The 20,678-nt window shown below is 36.6% G+C and overlaps 1 protein-coding gene across 7 annotated transcripts in view; it reads left to right on the top strand.

Moving 5' to 3' along the window:
- plce1 (phospholipase C, epsilon 1) overlaps positions 1-19,305 on the top strand; it is a 91,629-nt gene extending 72,324 nt beyond the window's left edge. For 2 of the 7 annotated variants that reach the window (XM_051124078.1, XM_051124085.1), the window contains 15 exons: positions 1,214-1,343; positions 1,567-1,608; positions 4,312-4,421; positions 4,514-4,631; positions 5,975-6,106; positions 7,839-8,132; positions 8,385-8,548; positions 8,637-8,898; positions 11,819-11,937; positions 12,488-12,616; positions 12,993-13,184; positions 14,303-14,464; positions 14,551-14,763; positions 16,542-16,668; positions 18,917-19,305. In XM_051124078.1, the coding sequence (XP_050980035.1) occupies positions 1,214-1,343; positions 1,567-1,608; positions 4,312-4,421; positions 4,514-4,631; positions 5,975-6,106; positions 7,839-8,132; positions 8,385-8,548; positions 8,637-8,898; positions 11,819-11,937; positions 12,488-12,616; positions 12,993-13,184; positions 14,303-14,464; positions 14,551-14,763; positions 16,542-16,668; positions 18,917-19,077 (2,355 nt within the window). In that variant the 3' untranslated portion in view covers positions 19,078-19,305. Of the gene's footprint in view, positions 1-1,213; positions 1,344-1,566; positions 1,609-4,311; positions 4,422-4,513; positions 4,632-5,974; positions 6,107-7,838; positions 8,133-8,384; positions 8,549-8,636; positions 8,899-11,818; positions 11,938-12,487; positions 12,617-12,992; positions 13,185-14,302; positions 14,465-14,550; positions 14,764-16,541; positions 16,775-18,916 lie in introns of those variants that run through there. The other 5 variants (XM_051124079.1, XM_051124081.1, XM_051124086.1 and 2 more) reach the window with 5 other exon arrangements.
- Positions 19,306-20,678: the final 1,373 nt, after the last annotated feature.

Here is a 20,678-nt window from a genome sequence, read left to right as displayed (position 1 = left end):
CCAATTGTTGAAACTATTAAGGTGTGCTGACCCAAAAATCTTTTAAAAACCTGGGCCAAGTTTTACCCAGTAACCAGGCATCACAGCTGGCAAAGGGACATGTCTGGCTTTGAAATGTATATATTGCCATTATTATGTAATTAAAATGAAAAATATTATTGCTGGTCTTCAAGGATAATGTCAAGTTACTTTAATGTATTTGCACCAAAAAATGATAAGGATTTATGCTGATATCATCCAAAACCACACTTTGCCAGGGGTGTTTTAAAACTTTTGGAAGGCATTGTACCTGATTATATAATCGTGAAGTCGTAGACGCACATCACAGAGCTAGTGCAATTCGAGCATTTGTGGTTAAAAAGTACATACATTTTTATTTTTTTTTTAGAAAATGACCAGTCGTTTTGCTAGATAAGACCCTTATTCCTTGGCTGGGATCATGTAGAGCCTGCACTGAAATTGCATTTTGGACCTTTATAGTCCACTATATACACCTGGAATGTTTTCCTCAAAAACCTTAATTTCTTTTCGACTGAAGAAAAAAATACATGAATATGACATGGGGGTGAGTGAATTATCAGGAAATGTTTATTCTGGAAGTACACTAATCCTTTAACTAGGTCTTGATATAATCTGGGGCTCTTTTTGTTGTATTTTATACATGTTTGTACATGTAAGAAAAGGCCTGTGCTTGATATGTCTTCTACACAAAATAAACAATATAACTAGTTCTACATTTAAAGATTTGTGCTATTGTTATATATACTAATTGCCGTATCGACCAGCCCTATAATTGCCCTGTTAAAGCGTTAAGGTTTTATAGATGACGGTATGAGCTTTTGTAAAACTGCTTTGTATATTGTGAAAAGCGTTGTGCAAATATTTGACTTGACTGATCTGCACTGATTTTTGAGGATAATCTGCAGAATGTGTTTAAACATTTTAAAATGTCTTAAGCTGAGCTTGTATTGGAAAGCACAATCAAATTAGCCAAAATATTTAATAAACAAACATGCGAAGGGTTGGGAATGTGTGGAATGGTGTGAACGGCAGAAATTCCAATTCTGTGGAAATCTGCACAGCTTTAATGTGGTCTTGACTAACTGTTGAGCATTTTTAGTATCAACAAGTTATACTGAGTCCATGGAGCTTCCATGTAACAAATCACGAATGAATATTTAAAGTTTTTTGTTTACTTTTCCTATTTCAAAAGGCACATCAGCTGGCTCACATGCAGGCCCAGGCCAACAACGGCACAGTCAGCGGAACATCCCTGGGAAACAACGAGGAAGAAGAAGAGGAGGAAGACGAGTATGACTATGATTATGAGTCACTGTCTGATGGTAAGCATGCTTTGCATTGCTCAAGCTAATATGTCCTTTATTTCAACTCAAATCGAAAGTGAATATTGGAACATTGAGTGGAATTTTCTGTACTGTTCACTAACCCTCTCACGATCTTTTACTGTTCTCACGATGGCACCTTCACTCTGTAGCATGCTGACCTTTTTCCACTCCCCCCTCCTTTCTTTCATTTTCTTCCCTCTTTTTTTCTTCTTTTTCTTAGCTGATGTCCTCAATGCTTCCACAGCCTCTTATGGCCAGGAAGGTAAATGTATTGTGTGTGAGTGTGTGTGGGTAGCTGACAAACAGACATGGTATAAAAACTAAGCATTTGTAGTATTTTCAAATTTGTAAAGAAATTGTTGAAAATTGGGAGACTCCAATTAGATAATGCATACATACTAAAGCATTGTTCCAAATTTCTACATTTTACTTGCTTGTCCAGCCAAATTCTGAACATTTGAGTGATAAATGATAAATGATGTCCTTTCTTATTAAGGACAGGGTACATGTGTCATGTCAACTGCCCATGTAAATGTGTGCCGTAATGTGTGCCGCTTTTACTGCTGTATGTTGCTGGTGTGTTGACTCTGATGTGATTGCTTGGACTCGAAGGAAATCAAAGCAGAATAATGGTGCTTATGTCTGAGATCCATTAGATATGTGCTGTCTGCTCTGCCATGAAAAAAATCAGTGTTTTTTGAGTACAAAGACGGGTGGTACGGTGTATAAACAAAACCACCCAAACTTGCTTTAACGTTCGCTTCCACGTCCTTGGTGTTTTGAAAATGGCTCGACCTTGCTTGCGGCACTGGCTCATCGGTGGGGGAAAAACAAAGCCATCTGGTTTCTCAGGCCCTGCTCTGCTCTCTGTTAAAAGAGACTTTGTTCTTTCCCATACGGCTTTCCCAGGAGACTCCGCTATGAGTTTGTGTAGTCAGGGGAATGCCGGGCATTCAGTCAACCTGCTTTCTGAAGACGGGTATGCATTTGCCATGATTTTAGACAAATTTCAAAAATCGTACAAGATTTGTTTCAAAATAAGGTAAAAGGCAAATCTTTGATTGCTTTGTGTGACATCAGCGGATGGCCATTTAATAGCCTTTGTGATAAATCTTGGACTCCAGTGACTTCCTGACAGCGCCTGTGGGTTGCACACCTACAGAATGACTGCTTCTGTGATCTCAATCAAATAAAGGCTCATTAGATGTGGTTACTTTTTTGAGGATGTCAGAACATTGTTCATGAATGACAAAACTACACTACCAGTCAAAAGTTTTTGAACAGTATGGTCTTTTTTTTTTTTTGCTCACCAAGCCTGCATGTATTTGATCCAAAGTACAACATTTTTTTTTTTTTAAATATTTGTACTATTTAAAATAGCTGTTTTCTATTTGAATATATTTTAAAATGTAGTTTATTCCTGTGATTTCAAAGCTGATTTTTTGGCATCATTACTCCAGTGACATGATCCTTAAGAAATCATTCTATTATTCTGATTTTCTGATCAGAAAAACATTTATTATTATTGTTATTATTATTATTATTATTATGTTAAAAACAGCTGAGTAAAATTTTTTTTTCAGGTTTCTTTGATGAATAGAAAGTTCAGAATAACAACTGTCTGAAATAGAAATCATTTGTAATATAAATGTCTTTTGATAATTTTAAAGTATCCTTGCTAAATAAATGTATTAACTATAATTAATACTTTATTAATAAAAAAAAATACTGACTCCAAGCTTTTGAATAGTATAGTGTGTAATGTTACAAAAGCTCTATATTTCAGATAAATTCTGATCTTTGGCTCATCCTAAAAAAAAGACTCCTGAAAAAATTGTTTTACACAACTGTTTTAAATAGTATTAATAAAAATTAATAATAATTAATAAAAAAATGTTTCTTGAACAGCGAATCAGCATATTAGAATAATTTCTGAAGGATCATGTGACACTGAAGACTGGAGTAATGATTCTGAAAATTTTGCTTTGATCACAGGAATAAATTACGTTTTAAAATATATTCAAATAGAAAACCATTATTTTAAGTAAAAATATTTCAAAAATGTTCTGTTTTTGCTGTACTTTGGATCAAATAAATGCAGACTTGGTGAGCAGAAGAGACTTCTTTAAAAAACTTTAAAGATCTTACTGTTCAAAAACTTCTGACTAGTACTGTAACTGGCCGTTTTACATCAAGTTACCATTAAATCATAATTAACGATTCTTAGAAATTATTTTTAATAATTTTTAAATAATGTGCCCATGTAAACATAACATGCTCTACCCCTCACAATGACATCTCTTCTTGTCCAACATGAAGATGGAGCAATAATCCCCAACCTGTCTCTCACATGATCAACCAATTCCGTCAATCAATTCCTGATGGACAAAATCAAGTACTGATATTGATATACGTCAGAACAGAGAAGAAAAACTTCTGAAATTTCCATTTACTTCCAGATTTCAAAGGGATGGTTCACCCCAAAATGCAAACTCTGTCATCATTTACATTTACTGCATGTAGTTCCAAAATTGTGTGACTGACTTTTATTCTGTTTAACTTATTTTGATGAATGTCTCAGTGTTTTTTCGTCCATACAGTAATACATAATCAATGGTCACCAAAACAACATTCTTTAAAATACTTTTTTTCTTGTGTTCTAACAAAGAAAGATGGTCATACAGGTTTGAAGTGACATGAGGGCGAATAAATGATGATAGATGATTTGGGTGAACTATGCCTTTAGTTAGTATATACATAGTGTCTGATTATTGATGTCACACAGTCTTTCTTGGCTTTTGCTCTCAGATAATGCTGCTTCATTCCTTTATGTGCTTTGCGAAATTTTCTTCGAAGGAATTGTTATAATTTCTTTCATTTTTTAAATCACATAATGCTTTTAGGTTGAAGGAAATTATCTTTGGGTTTTTGTAGAGACGTTTCTTCATCTTTTTCTTTTCTGCAGACAATATTCTGGACGACAAACCCGAAGGCAAGTCATCCACTGAGAAACTTCAATATGAGTCAAACGATGAGATGCCCAAGCGGTTTAAAAAAGCGGGAAGCAAAGGAAAGGTCTGTACAGAACTGCAATAATAAACATTTGAGTTACTTTCTACCTGAATACATATGTGATCTGTGATGGTTGTACTTCTGCACCCTTGCAGATGTTTGACATGGAGCTAGGAGAGGAGTTCTACGTGTCGCAGAATGAGAAGGAGAGCAGACAGATTGCTCAAGAGCTCTCTGATCTGGTCATCTACTGTCAAGCTATCAAATTCCCAGGTTTACATCTAGTTTCATTATTACATGACCACAGTGAGAAAAACCACGGCCTCTGGGACACACTGAAATATTTGGCAGAAAATGAATTTCTGGTTTTGCCTGAAATAGTTTCAGTTTAAGCCAAAATCATGGTGCATTTTGACTATGTCTGTTTAATGCACACGATATGCTGTTTGCAGTTGATGCATGATCAAAAAAATATTTCGTATATTATATCGTCACCTTAGAATTATAAGGTTCTGTCTGCATTCTGAGCACTTTTGAGATATTGAGCTTCAAGATTTTGCATTCCATAGACTGTAGATAGAATCATATTTGTTTTCTAAAAAAAGCCTAAAATGTACACAGTTTACCAAAGAAACATCACATAATGTGAATAAGTTGTCACCGAATAAGAATGTGAATAACTCAATTTTGACACAAATATCAGAAAGAACCTTATAGTTCTAAGGCAACGAAATGTATTATTCCTGTCCAATAATCACAATAACCTACTCTTAGTTATAGCAGAAAATAAACACACATGAACATCAGAAGGTACAGTATGCTGAAAAAACGACACAAATTGCATGTCTCATTAAAACGTGAAGACGCAAATAAAAGAGCTTGTAAACAGTGTCACATAACATGGAAAGTCATTCAATGTCCATAGCAAGCTTTTATTACAGACAATGTTTAAACGTTTATATTTCAGCAATGAATTGCAGAAGAATTATAATTATATTTAATTAATTATATAATTTAATTATATAATTTATAATTATTTAATTATATTTATTAGCAAGTTTTATAAAAATTGCATCATGTTCAATTTAAATGTTTATATGCAAGTCATTTTTTTTATTTTTGGTGAAAAATTAATTTTGGTGCATCACTACATAGGATTTTTGTATGGTTTGCTTATAATGAGATTTGTGCATGCAGTCCACGACTGACTGATGAAGAACCAGTGTGTTGACTAGCGAAAGTAGATGCTACTGTACCTCCTAAGGTACAACAAGATGGTGTTGGGAAAGCTGCTTTACTTTACAAATGTAGCCTCTCAAGTTTTATTCAAGTAGCAACAAATTTCAACTACAGTTTAAATTTATAATAAGCAACACTTTATCTTTTGCATATTTGTGTTACATGGCTAATGTAAACTGCTGCAGAATTTGCTTAATTGGTGAAAACGGGTGGGTAAATTAGATTCAGGTGTTCGGCTCTACTGGAATCTGTAATAGTCCCAGAGGCGAGTCTTGAACAAACAAACAGTATCAGACGCTTGAGTTCTGGAGGAGTGCATACTCTGCAGCCGTGACCTTACATATGTGTTTGTTTGTGTTTGTGTGCGTGGGAACTAGGCCTCTCCACCCTCTCCCCATCAGGCTCTGGAAGGGGAAAAGACAGAAAAAGCCGGAAATCCATCTTTGGCAGCGCTCCTGCTCGCGGAAGCCCCGGGGAGCCTGTGACGTTGGTCCGAGCTCCAGGGAAAGGTACGGCCGCCTCGCATTTACACAAAACTGCACAGGGCATGCAGGATTACACGAAACTGCATAGGGCACGCAGGAAATAGAACACCCACTTAGAGCACCCATGGGAAAGGGCTCTCAAGTTTTCCATTATACAGAAGTCCCTCGAAAGCACATAAAAACGCCTTTCTGCAGAATATTTCCAGTGACTGACTTTGAGAAAACAAGTATGTGCTTTTCAAGTAGAAGGCACTTTTGGAGGGCAAGTGGTTCTTTGAATTAAATCTTAAATTGATAACTTCCTGCCATCCTAACAGAAGTGCATCTATTTTTCATCAGTTTATTTTTATTAAAGGGACAGTTTGCCCGAAATTGAAAATCCTGTCAGGATTTATTTGTCCTCATGATGTTCCAATCTGTATGACTGATTTTCTTCCGTAGAAAACAACAGAAGAAATTTCTGAAGAATGTCGTGGTTGTTCTTTTTCCTTGCATTTTCAATAAATGAAAAATTATAAGCTTGAATCCTATAGGTCATGTTTATGATTGTGCCTCGTGGCACAAAATACAGCTTTGTTGGAAAACATTACAGATAAATCCTTACCTGACAGTAGAGAATACTGTGTATCAACCTGAAAACAATTTTCCCTGATAATATTTCAACAATCATCCCATGTGTGTTTTTCATTAGCTGTTTAGAATCAGAACTGACAACGAACCAGATTAATGAATGCATCACTTTTTTGATCAAATTAGTCAGGCGGGTTTGCAAAAAGGTCAGAATTGTTAACGTTTGATTCATATCACATGCTGAAAAAAAAAGTAAAATGAGAAGAAATGGATAAGGTGGATATTTACCTACAATCCGCTGTGGAAATAAAGAAATAAAACTTTCTAATGCCTTACATGGTTAGTGTTGAAGCAGCCCTTAATTACACATATAGGTAATGAATGTCTTGTACTGCAAGGGGAATAATATATAACAATATATAAATATATCCATAACAGTGTCCAAAAAATATAATGAAAATACAGACTCCCAGAACTTTGGGGGGAAAACATCAGATTTAGATTTTTCTGATAAAATGTGATTGCATTTTAAAATGTGTTTGAAAAAAAAAAAAAAAAAAAAAAAAATCCAGTTTTGGTGTGCTTGTTTGTAGGGCTGCCAAAATTGTGATTTTTCGCATCAGTGTGGCTATACAATGTTGCTATAAACATAATTATTACTGCCAAATTGCAGATGTAATTCAGCCCCACACAACATACAGTGCCTTGCAAAAGTATTCATACCCCATTTTATGTTGCTCAAAGCTCAGTGCACCAAAATATTGAGATAGCCTTAATGAAAAGCCAGAGGTGAGGCAAAGAATGGCAGATAATTGCCAAATGGTAATGTGCAAAACTTGTACCCCAAAAAACTTTAAAGGCTGTAAAGTTGCTTCAACTAAGTACTAAGTTAAGGGTATGAATACTTATGCAATGCACTTATTTCAGTGTTTTATTTTTAATACATTTATGAAGTTGTGACAGCTGTGTTTTTGGTTTGTCATTATGGTGTATGGAGTTTAGATTATGAATACTTAATTCATAATCTAAAGAATGGCAAAATGAATACTATTTTGCAAGGCACTGTATTTCTTTATCTCATAGTGCTTAGTTTTACATTTAAACAGTTTCTATGAAAGAAATTGTTTGGTCCTTCCAGTTGCAATAGCAACTTAATATCAAATCAGTGTTTTTGGTTCTTCTACAGCCAGTCTGGAGGGCATTCGTTTAAACTGGGAGGAACAAACATCACTAACGCTGAGCCCGAGCACCTCTCTCAGCTCCATCATCCGCACACCCAAATGCTACCACATCTCCTCTGTCAACGAGAACGCTGCGAAGCGTCTGTGTCGCCGCTACTCCCAGAAACTCATCCAGCACACCAGCTGCCAGCTGCTCCGCACCTACCCAGCGGCCACCCGCATTGACTCCGCCAACCCCAATCCTCTCATCTTCTGGCTGCACGGAATCCAGCTGGTCGCCCTTAACTACCAGACCGACGGTAAAGAGTGTGATCTCCTGCTCACCTGAGATTCATTAGGATGGGAATCAGTGTAAATAATAGTGATAGAGTGATATATTGACCACGCTGATCAGTCAGACCATTTTATAGCGTGTTTTCCTGAAGCTGACAAACTAGTGAAAAGAAAACATCCAAAATACATTTTGAGGGTTTATTGTAACAGGATTATTTCAAGAGCTCAATCAATTTTTTGAATAAATAATTGTATGTGGCTGGTATTTTCTCTTCTAGACCTGCCCATGCAGCTGAACGCAGCTCTGTTTGAGGCTAATGGTCACTGTGGTTATGTGCTTAAGCCTCCGGTCCTGTGGGAGCGAAGTTGCCCTCTCTATCACCAGTTTTACCCTCTGGACCGTGACCTGGAGAACATGACCCCCACGCTATACACTCTCACTGTGAGTATCCCATATTACCCACATTTCTTTAGCATTCAGTCTACTCTTACAGAATCTAACGGATGTTTATCAATTCATGTGCACGCAGATTGTATCGGGACAGAACGTGTGTCCGGGAAACTCGAACGGCAGTCCCTGTGTGGAAGTGGAATTGTTGGGCATGCCGGCAGACAGCTGCCATTTCCGCACCAAGCCCATACACCGCAACACACTCAATCCTATGTGGAATGAGCACTTCCAGTTCAACGTGTATTTTGAGGATATGGTTTTTCTGCGCATTGCTGTGGTGGAGAACAACAGCTCGCAGGTCACCGCTCAGCGGATACTGCCTCTCAAGACCCTCAAACCAGGTAAAGAGCTTCTTATAGGAGCATAGTTCATTGATCGATAACTGCAGCCTGCTTTAAAGATGATCTTCAGAATGTACATTTTATATACTGTACCCTGAACCTGTTCAAAAGTTTGGGGTCACTAAGATTTTTGAATGAAGACTCTTATGCTCATGAAGGCTGCATTTATTCGATTGGATGCAGTAAAAGCAGTATATACACATACAGTATCTCACAAAAGTGACACCCCTCACCATCACAAGAATTGTTGCTCTCCACAAAGATGGCCTAAGCTATAAGAGGTTCAGTAACAACCTAAAACTGAGTTACAGTACTGTGGCCGGGGTCATACAGAGGTTTTCCAAGACGGGTTCCATTCGGAATAGACCTCGCAAGGGTCGATCAGCGAAGTTGAGTGCTCGTTCTGCACGTCAGGTGCAAGAACCTGGCTTCAATAAACAGATGCATGAGTGCTGCCAGCATTGCTTTAGAGGTTGCAGAAGTAAAAGGCCAGCTTGTCAGTGCTCAGACCATACGCTGCACACTGCAACGGTTTGCACTGGTGTCATTCGAGAAGGAAGCCTCTTCTGAAGCTGGCTTACAAGAAAGCCCGCAAACAGTTTGCTCAAGACAACCTGTTCAAGAGCATGAATTACTGGAACCATGTCCAATGATCTGATGAGACTAAGATAAACTTGTTTGGCTCAGATGGTGTCCAGCATGTGTGGTAATCCCCTGGTGAGAAGTACCATGAAAATTGTGTCTCTCCTACAGTCAAGCATGGTGGTGGTAGCATCATGGTCTGGGGCTGCATAAGTGCTTCTGGTACTGGGGAGCTGCAGTTCATTGAGGGACACATGGATTCCATTATGTACTGCACATTTCTGAAGCAGAACATGATTCCCTTCAAAAAGTGGGCCGAATGGCAGTTTACCAACATGATAATGACCCCAAACACCACCAAGATGACAATTGCCTTGCTGAGGAAGGTGCAGGTGAAGGTGATCTGACCTGAACCCTATTGAGCACCTATGGGGCATCCTCAAGTGGAAGGTGGAGAAGCACCATGTGTCTAACATCCAGCAGCTCCATGATGTCATTATAGAGGATTTGAAAAGGATCCCAACAATAACCTGTGCAGCTCTGGTGAATTCCATGTGCAGAATGATTAAGGCAGTGCTAGATAACAATGGATTGACACAAAACATTGACACTTGGGACACAGTTTTGACAAGTTCACTTAGGGTGTACTCGCTTTTGTTGCCGGCTGTTTTGACAATAATGGCTGTATGTTGACTTATTTTTAGGGGACAGTAAATATACACTGCTATACAAGCTGCACATTGACTACTCTAAAATATAAATGTTTCGTTTCTACAGTATTGCCCCTTGAGAAGATATACTAAAATGACTGCTGAAATGTGAGGGGTGTATTCACTTTTGTGAGATACTATATATATGTGAGATACTATATATATAAATAAAGTTTACATACATCTTTTCAGAATCTGCAAAATGATAATTATTTTACCAAAATTAGAAGGATCATACAAAATGCATGTTATTTTTTTATTTAGCACTGACCTGAATAGGATATTTCCTATAATAACATTTACACAAGAGAAAATAGTTGAATTTATAAAATGACTCAATTCATAATCTAAAGTTCAAAAGTTTACATACACTTGATTCTTAATACTCTTGTTAGCTGAATGATCCACAGCTGTTTTATTTATTTTTTGTTTAATGATAGTTGTTCATGAGTCCCTTGTTTGTCCTGAACAGTTAAACTGCCTGCTTTTCTTCAGAAAAGTCTTTCAGGTCACACAAATTCTTTGGTTTTTCAACACTTCTGTGTATTGAACCCTTTCCAGCAATGACTGTAATATTTTTGGATCCATCTTTTCACACTGAGGACAACCGAGGGACTCATATGCAACTATTACAGAAGGTTCAAACGTTCACTGATGCTCCAGAAGGAGAAACAATGCATCAAGAGCCGGGGGGTAAAAACTTTTGAACAGAATGATGATGTCTACATTTTTCTTATTTTGCCAAAATATCATATTTTTTTCATTTAGTACTGCCCTTCAGAAGCTACAGAAGATACTTGAATGTTTCCCAGAAGATAAAATAAGTTAAATTTACCCTGATCTTCAAATTCCAAAAGTTCTCTTAATGCTTTAGGTTTCCTTCTGAAGCATCAGTGAACGTGCCATGAGTTAGGTAGGGGGTAATTGGGAATGAATAGGGGAAAGTCACATGAGAGGAGGCAATGCCTCCAAAGCGAAATGATTGGATATGACTGGTTGTGCTCAACTGTGATTGGTTCATGCGATAAATCCCGTCTCTTGTGTTTGTGCACGTTCTGTGTTCGCAAATCAGTCTAAATAAACAATATAGTGGTCTTAATGGGAAGACTAATTTAAAAATATTAGATATAACCACTTTCTTACGAATGTCACAAAAACATGATCTGTGGGAATTTTTAGTGAGTAATCAGCTTGGTGAAATTGAAAGTAAACCTCTGTGTCTGTATCAGTATTTACCGAGACTTGATGACTCATGATCCAAAAGTGAACAATTAAAAAGAATAGCTGAACATAAGTTCAAAAAAATGTTTACATTGTTACTGTCTTGGGTTAATATTTAATAAAAATGCTTAAAAACACTAACTTGATAAGATGAGATTCATACTTGGCTTTTTTCTTTTTCTGATAGTGTAAATTAAAAAAAAAAAAAAAGAATTAAAGAAATAAGAACTTATGTGTGTATATAAATGTACACATGCACACAAACACAAAGAAGGCTTGTGCCTTCAGATTACTCTTTGATAAATGATAATTTACTTTATTGAATTAGATATATTGTTTCTGTTTCTTAATTTAATTGATTAGTAAAACTTTATCTGATGATGAATGGTTTCCGTTAATTATTCCAGGCTACAGACACCTGCAGCTGAGAAACCTGCACAATGAGTCTCTGGAGATCTCCAGTCTGTTCATCTTCAGCCGCAGGACAGAGGAGAGCCCCACCGGAGGACCACTGCCTGCATCTGTGGTGAGACAGCAGCCACACCCTGCTCATAAACCACACAGCTGTCAGGATCTCAGGCAGATATTTGTGTTACATGCAGTACTAGTTGAACTAAAACAGCAGAAATAAAACAATTTACATTCATGATTCCTCTATATGTGCCTCACAGGGGAGTGGACAGCATGTCTGAGAAAACATTGTGCAAATTTTTCTGATGTTTTTAAAACTCTGGAATGTGCTGCATTCCTCTCCCTCTGTCCCTGTCGTCCCATGGCAGCCTAGTTTCATTAAAAACAGGAAATTGTAAAGACATTAGACATGCTTCTGTATACAGAAGTGCCATGCCCATTTAAACTGGAAAAAAAAAATTGAGTGAAAATTCCAGGGGGAAATAAATGTTTGCATCCATCTGTGCACTGGAAAAAATGGCTTTGAAACAATTTTCTCTCAGGAGTTGCTGGTGACATCGTAACACTGAATTAAACATGAAATTTTGAAGCAGAAAAATGTCAGATGTACTCTAATAATCTTCAAAAATGATTTTTACAGTGTATTTGCATGTTTTTCCTCTCAGCTCTTCAGCACGGAGGAAAGACGGGCCGCCCAGCAACACAAAGTGACAGTTCATGGAGTTCCAGGCCCCGAACCCTTCACCGTCATGTGCGTTGATGAATACACCACAGCCAAACAGCTCCTGGACTCTGTAAGTGTCAATGCAACAGAACCAATCCATTTTAGACAGATTCGCACACACCAGAACGCTGTTAAGTGCAGTGAACCGAAGTAAGGGTGCGACTACTGTAGATGAAGTCATGTAAGCACTCTGTGTGTGGTGGCATCAGGGATTCAGAGTTCTTTTGGAATTTTTGGGAAGTTATTTTTATGAGTTCTGAAATTATGCTACAGATTAACCGTGGAAGTTCATCCAGTTGCCAACCCGTCCTTCTCGTGGAGATTGATTGTCACATGCTTTCTCGTTAGGAACAAGCAGTGTTCCCTCCAGTGTTTACTGGTCTGCTTCACATTTTCGTCATTCCTCAGCACATAAACACGCACTTAAATAGTCTCTTTCTTGCCAGCTGTTTCCGACTACTTCCTTCAACTACTTCCTGATGGAGGAGAAAATGCCCCTCTCCAAGGAGAGGAGCGAGTCAAAGAAAGCACCTCAGCAGCGCCCCCTAGCGAATGACGAGCGCCTCCTGAGGGTTATTCACAGCTGGCAGCCTGAGGAAGGATATGTGGGCAGAATATACCTGAAAACCAAGGAAGAGGTTTGTGCTTGCTTTCATTTGCTTTTTACTTGCTTTCATGCAGTACTTTTCCGGAAAGAAAAATAAACTACCACTGAAATGTTTTGGGTTGGTAAGGTTTTTCTAAAAAGAAGTCTGTCAAGTCTGCATTTGTTTAATAAAAATGCAGTAAAAACAGTAATATTGTGAAATATTTTTACAATTTAAATAAGCTTTCTATCTGAATTTTTTTTTAAATGTAATTTATTCATTTGATGCAAAGTTTAATTTTCAGCATCATTAGTGTGAAATGATCCTTCGGAAATCATTCTAATATGCTGATTTGCTGCACAAGATACAATTATTATTATTATTATTTTATGTAGAAAACAGCTTTTGCATAAACGACTTGACTGTTAATAGGATATAAGGACTGACAAGATGGAAAGTGAACTAAAAATGAACTGGTTAGCAATTAAAACAGTGTTCCCAAGAAAGCATTTTTAACACATTTTAGCTTTATGTCAGCAGCATGACATGACAGAAACAGCAACGTTCATTCAAGTTTAAAATTCACCCCATGTTTGGGGTATTAGGATTAAAACAGACCCAAAAATAACCCTGAATGATTTTTTAATATGTGACCCTGGACCACAAAACCAGCCATAAGGGTCAATTTTTTGAAATTGAGATTTATACATTAACTGAAAGCTTAATAAATAAGCTTTCCATGTCAGAATATGACAATATTTGGCTGAGATGCAACTATTTTCAAAAAAAAAAAAAAAAAAAAGCCTTTAAATTTGTCCAAATGAAGTTCTTAGCAATGCATATTACTAATTAAACATTAAGTTTTGATATATTTACGGCAGGAAATTTACGAAATATCTTAACGGAACATAATGATCTTTGACATAAAAGAAAAATGTATGATTTTGACCCATACAGTGTATTGTTGGCTATTGCTACGAATATACCCATGCTACTTAAGAAACTTAAAAAATGGTTTTGTGGTCCATGGTCACATATATTTAGACAACACAAATGTAACCCATAACAACAGTGACCCACTCAGACTTCATAAGACATCCACACCCAATACTTTCATTTATACATCCGCCATTAACTCTTGATCTTTTGCTCCCCCTGCTGGCTCATAGCAGAACATCAATGAGAAGAATCTGGTGGTGGAGGGAGTAGAGGAGGTGAGCAGCGGAGAAGACGACACGTTCCTCGTGCAGGTCCACGATGTTTCTCCTGAGCAGCCTCACACTGTCATCAAAGCCCTGCGTTACAGCACCGCCCAGGACATCATCCAGCAGGTCTGAAGCTCACTGCAACTCCACTGAAAGATTTAGACTCTGTCATGTTGCTATCAAAATATCTAAGCTGCTGTTGTCTGTTGTAGACACTAAGCAAAGCCAAGTACTCTCTGAGCATCCTGAGCAACCCTAACCCATGTGACTACGTCCTGATGGAGGAGGTTACTAAAGACGCGAGTGGAAAGAAATCATCCTCGGCTAAACCGTGCCAACGTGTGCTGCACGACCATGAGTGTGTGTTTCAGGCTCAAAACCGCTGGAAGGGTGCTGGGAAGTTTATACTCAAGCTCAAAGAGCAGGTAAACACCAGCAGGCTGTTCATGTCAGACTGAAGGCCTGTCCACAAGAAGATCTGAAAATGATACATTTCTGTTGCTTTTCTATAAATGCATCCTCAGCCCCAAACTGAAGTAACACTATTGTTCAAACTTTTGGGTATGATTATTTTTCCAAAGTTTCTTGTGCTGCATTTATTTGATCAAAATCCAGTAAAAACAGTAGTTATAATAACAGTAATTATGAAATATTGTTACAGCTTAAAATAACTGTTTTCTGTGTGAATATATTTTAAAATGCAATTTATTGCTGTAATCAAATCTGAATTTTTTAGGATCATTACCCCAGTCTTCAGTGTCAACATGATCCTTCAGAAATCATTCTAATATTCTGATTTGCTGTTCAACAAACATTTCTTAAAAATATTATTGTTGAAAACAACTGTGCTGATAAAAAAGTTTTTTTTTGGTTTGTTTGGTTTTTTTTTTTTTTTTTTTTTTTATTTTAGGTTCTTAGCTGCAGGACATGATTCTTTAATGAACAGAGCAGCATTTATTTTAAATAAATAATAAATCTTTTGTAAGATTGTAATGTATTTATGATCTATTTTATTTAATTTAATATTTTTTATTTGAATTTTTGTTAAAAAAAAAAAAATCTTACTGACACCAGGTTTCCCTCATCAGTTAATTTACATCAGATTTCTATTCAATGGTGAATATTGAATGAAGGTTTTTTTCATTTGTTGAATTTAAAAAGAGATTCAATCAATTATAACATTGTATAAAATAATATTTTAAAAAATGTGTAATTATAAAATATTTTAGATTTGAGAATAACACACAAAAATAATAAATGTTTCCTGTAAACATGGTTTTAGAAAAGTCATTAAAAAAAAGAACTTCAGGATATCAGATTTTGGGTTGATATATACTAGCATTTGTGAGCTATAAAGTCAGAATTGCAAGATATAACCTTGCAAATCTGATTTTTTTTTTTTTTTCCTTAGAATTGCGATTTATATTCTGCCTTTATAACACGCAATTGGAAGTTAAGTCAGAATTGTTAAGTCAGAATTAAGTCGCAATTCTGAGAACATATCAGCCTTTTTTCCCCTCAAAATTGGACTTCGTAACTCGCAATTGCAAGTTATCTCGCAATTTGTCACTTTATGTCAGTCAATTCTGAGAAGAAATGTCAGAACTGAGAGTTTATATCTCGCAATTCTGACTTTATAACTTGCAGGTGTGTTTATATCTCAGTTCTGTAAAAACAAGTAAGATGTTTGTTTGTATCAGTTCTGAGAAAAAAAAGTCAGAATTGTCAGATGAAAAATGTGCAGCTTTTTTTTTTTTTTTTTTTTTTTGAGTGGTGGAAACAGCCTTCCATGTATGTAACACTGGACCACAAAACCAGTCATAAGGGTCAATTTTTTTAAAATTAGGATTTATACATCAAAATCTGGAATCTGAGGGTGCATCTATATATTGAGAAAATCACCTTTAAATGCAAATAAAGTTCTTAGCAATGCATATTACTAAGTAAGTTTTGATATACTTACAGTAGGAAATTTACAAAATATCTTCATGAAATATGATCTTTTTCTTAATATCCTAATGATTTTTGGAATAAAAGAAAAATGACTCAAGATGATCCGTACAATTTATTTTTGGCTTTTGCTACAAGTATACTTGTGCTACTTAAGACTAGTTTTGTGGACCAGGGTCACATATACACACTCTAATAACTAGTGATTGACTTCATTATATTAATAGCATTTTTTTCGTGAACTCTCTTTTAGATCGCTCGTGAGGACAAGCGTAAGGGTGTTTCTTTTGCCAGTGAGTTACGGAAGCTGACGGGTCGGAGTCGGAGCTTGACTGTGAACACGAGCACGAACGGTTCGGCGGCTCAGGAGCCGACACACAGTAAGGAAGAGAAGGCTGCATGTCCCAGCATGGTGCCTCTGCCAGAGGCCTCGGAGTGAAGGAACGCTCTGCAGTGTGTGTGTGCAGTGCATGGAGATCCCACGAGGTACTAGACACTAACATACAGCGAACATTAGTATTACACAGTCAGTCTGAAGTCTAACAGATTGCTTACTTGGCCAAATTCAGCTGGTCTGGGATAAAACTATTAATAAAGGACTAGTTCAGCCAAAAAAAAAAAAAAATGTTGCTAAAAATGTACTCACACTCAGGCCATCCAAGAGGATTACAGTCACAACATATTTGGAGAAACTGAGCTTGCTCACTTGTTCACCAATGGATCCTCTGCAGTGAATGGGTGCCATCAGAATGAGAGTCCAAATAGCTGATAAAAACATCACAATAATCCACAAGTAATCCACAACACTCCAGTCCATCAGGGAACATCTTGAGAAGTGAAAAGCTGTTTGTAATAAACAAATCCATCATTAAGAAAAGCAAATATAGTACAAAACAACTCTAAACAAATATTTTGGTGGATTTTGATGTGAGAGGACAACAGAAAGCGTTATTGTTATGATTATAGTGTCATATAAAGTTAAAACACCTTAATGATGGATTTGTTTATTACAAACACACAGCTTTTGGCTTCACAAGATGTTAATTGATGGACTGGAGTCACATTGTGGATTATTGTGATGTTTTTATCAGCTGTTTGGACTCATTTTGACGGCACCCATTCACTGCAGAGGATCCATTGGTGAGCAAGTGATGGAATTCTACGTTTCTCCAAATCTGATGAAGAAACAAACTCATCTACATCTTGGATGGCCTTCTCAAATGCTATAATAGTGTAATTAATGTTATTAATTAACATTTTAATTAACCATGTCTGTACTAGCAGTGAAAAAATTATTAATGGCATGTAATATTTAACACATTTCAGTCAGGGTTGACACATATAGAATTTGCTGCAAATGAATATGAGCCTGTTAAGGACTCATGTACAGTGTACTGTACTGTTTTTTGCAAACTTACGGCTTGTTAAAGTTAGACAAAACCTTAGAGTACAACATCTGAAAATACGGCATGTTTGAGGACACAGCATCACTTTCATTCCTGTGAATTGACACTGAAGACTGGAGTAATGATGCTGAAAATTCAGCTTTGATCACAGGAATAAATTACATTTTAAAATGTATTCAAACAGAAAAGAGCTAATGAAGTTGGCTTGAGAAAGCTACAACCACCAAACTTGGGTCAGACCTTCAGACTGGTTGCTATATCTTTTCTAAGTGATCCGGCTTACCGTTTTAAAAAACCAGACTATCAAAACCACCTAAAATCCCATAGCCTTTCATGGAGGGGGTGAATACTTTTATACAAAGAGACCTGTGGTGCATCAAAGCTGTTTATTGCTATAGCAAAGCTTAACAACTCCCTACTTAAAAAAACCCAGCTAAAACCAGTCTAAGCTGAGTCTCCCAGGCTGGTTTTAAAGTGGTTTATTGTGGTTTTGGCCACTTTTTAGCTGGCCAAACTGGGAGACCTGCTAAAAGACTAGCCAAGGTTAAACCGGCTGTTTTCAGCTTAAACCAGCTTTAACTAGACAACCAGCCTAGGCTGGTTTTAGGCTGTTTTTTTACTGAATCAGCTGGTTTCACCTGGTTTAAACATGCTAATCATGCTAGGAACATGCTAGTAACATGTTAGTCATGTTAGCAATATGATAATAATGTTAACAACATGCTAGTAACATGCTAATCATGTTAAAAACATGCTAGCAACATGCTAATCAGGCTATAAACATGCTAGTAACTTGCTAATCATGCTAACAACATGCTAGTAACGTGTTAATCATGTTAAAATCATGCTATTGACTTGCTAATCATGTTAACAGCATGCTTGTAACATGCTAATAACATGTTAAATCATGTAAGCAGTGTGCTAAATCATGCTATAAATATCATCAATCATACCTTTACAACTGCTTCAAATTTTCAGGCTAGGCTTTCTCAAGCCAACTCAAAGTTACTCATCTAGTTTAAACTGTAATACTATTTCACAATATTACAGTTTTTTTTTTAAAATAAATAAATAAATGCAGCCTTTCTAAGCATAAGAGACTTATTTAAAAATATTTAAAAATCTTACCAACCTCAAGACTCCCCCTTATAAAACACCTTCAGTCAGTTGGATAGTTGTGCTGCTGGATAAACCAGTGTTTCCATCGTCGGTCTCTTTTCAGGGTCTCTGTCGATGGGGTTGAAGGCCTGGATGGCCGAGGGACGCTTGGGCTCTCAGAGACCATGCGCGGTAAAGCCCAACGTGTCCCAGTGTGGCGATCGCACCCCTGTCCCGTCCACCTGGACCCTCCCGCTGCTGTGGAACTGGAAGCTGCATAAATGAGTCCAGACCCAGAGCAGCACCGCTAGTGTTCACTACCCTCACATGAGTGACGTACAGTCCAGCCTGATGGAGAGCGGACAGCCGTTTGAGCTCGTCCCACGCAGAACATAATGGCCTGGGTGAGTTAGGCTTGCTGATGGGGTGAGGATGGGCTTAGTCGGTTCAGAATGTTACCGGATGTCAGATGAAGGCAGTTTCTCCTCACTTCTTTACTTTTTTTTTTTTTTTTTCTTTAACAGTACTGTAAGTGATGAATGCATTTATATGCATTTCATTTTTATTTGTGGTTTTGCACATTAACCAACTGTTTAAATACTTTATTTACATCCCTTTTTTGGATTGCTGAAATGAAATCAAGCATAATAATGCTTTAGTGTAACACTATCCTTTTTTTAGAGGTAAAATTGACTTCCAAACCGTATTTCTTTTATGAATGTAAATATGGCATGATTTATTTAGAGTTCAGATGCGCACAAGATGTTTAGAAAGATGCAAGACACATTTGTTCTGCATATTTTAGCAGCTAATTTAATTTGATGGCTTTCATTGCACACATCCTGCACTGCATTTTAATGACCAACAGCAAACAAAAATGCAAGATGTTGAGTGGTACCTTTCTAGAAACTGCCACGAATCTATTTACAGTATTACAAAAACAAGCATTTGAAGAAACGTCACTTTTAAATGTTTTTTTTTTTTTAAGTATGTTATGTAAGTAATGTTACTGATTAGAGCTTGAAAAATTTTATAGATTTTTTTTTTTTTGCACTTTTTTTTTTTTTTTTAACTTCCCCATTTTACAGCTGCAGTGCAAGTATTTATTTCAAAATATATTTCTTGCATTCACTTGCACTGTAGAGCTTGTTTTGGAGTATTTTAATTTAAAAATCAATATATCAAGAGGTCCATATCCCATATGCCCTCTGTAATTATTGAATGCCAGTTTATATAAAATTTTGCTCTAATATATTCATGTGATTTCTAAATTCACTGCATGGCAGTTGAATCACCTAAAGCAGATCTGCTTTTCTTTCTTGTTTTTAACTCTTAAGTGGTCCATTTTCTTTCTTGAAGTGAAATCTTTCATAATTTATTGAACATTATAGCCCAGGTTGGCTGTACTTTTCCAGATGTGTACATATGAGAGTACATAATTATGAAATGTGCATTAATTTATTTGTAAGGGCATGAATGTTCCTCCAGCCTGTTCGTACTGTACTAATGTATAATGTTTGTATTTTTGTAATGTAGATTTTTAGCACCGTCTTAAGAGATATTAAATATTTTGACATTTATGTGAATGTAGGCACCGATGAAGTGTATTTTATTTGTGTGGTACAGCACTACGGCATTGTCCTTCAGTATCTTTTCAATGTATATTTACCATTGCTTTGTTTTGAACGTGCTACAATGCTGTTATTTTAGTTCATTAATCTAAAACATGTTGAACTTTCTACTAGAGATGGTTTTCAGCACACGTAAAACTCTATAGGAATGTATCATCAATATTGTGATGTCAATATTGGGTTATTTGTTTACTTGAAACCACAGAATCATCAATAAATAGTGCTGAGAAATCCACGTTTGGTGAAATGACTACT

This window comes from Labeo rohita, chromosome 12, assembly GCF_022985175.1.
Source record: "Labeo rohita strain BAU-BD-2019 chromosome 12, IGBB_LRoh.1.0, whole genome shotgun sequence".
NCBI lineage: Eukaryota > Metazoa > Chordata > Actinopteri > Cypriniformes > Cyprinidae > Labeo > Labeo rohita.
The sequence above is the reverse complement of the archived record's forward strand: the minus strand, read 5'-3'. Positions and strand labels throughout refer to the sequence as shown.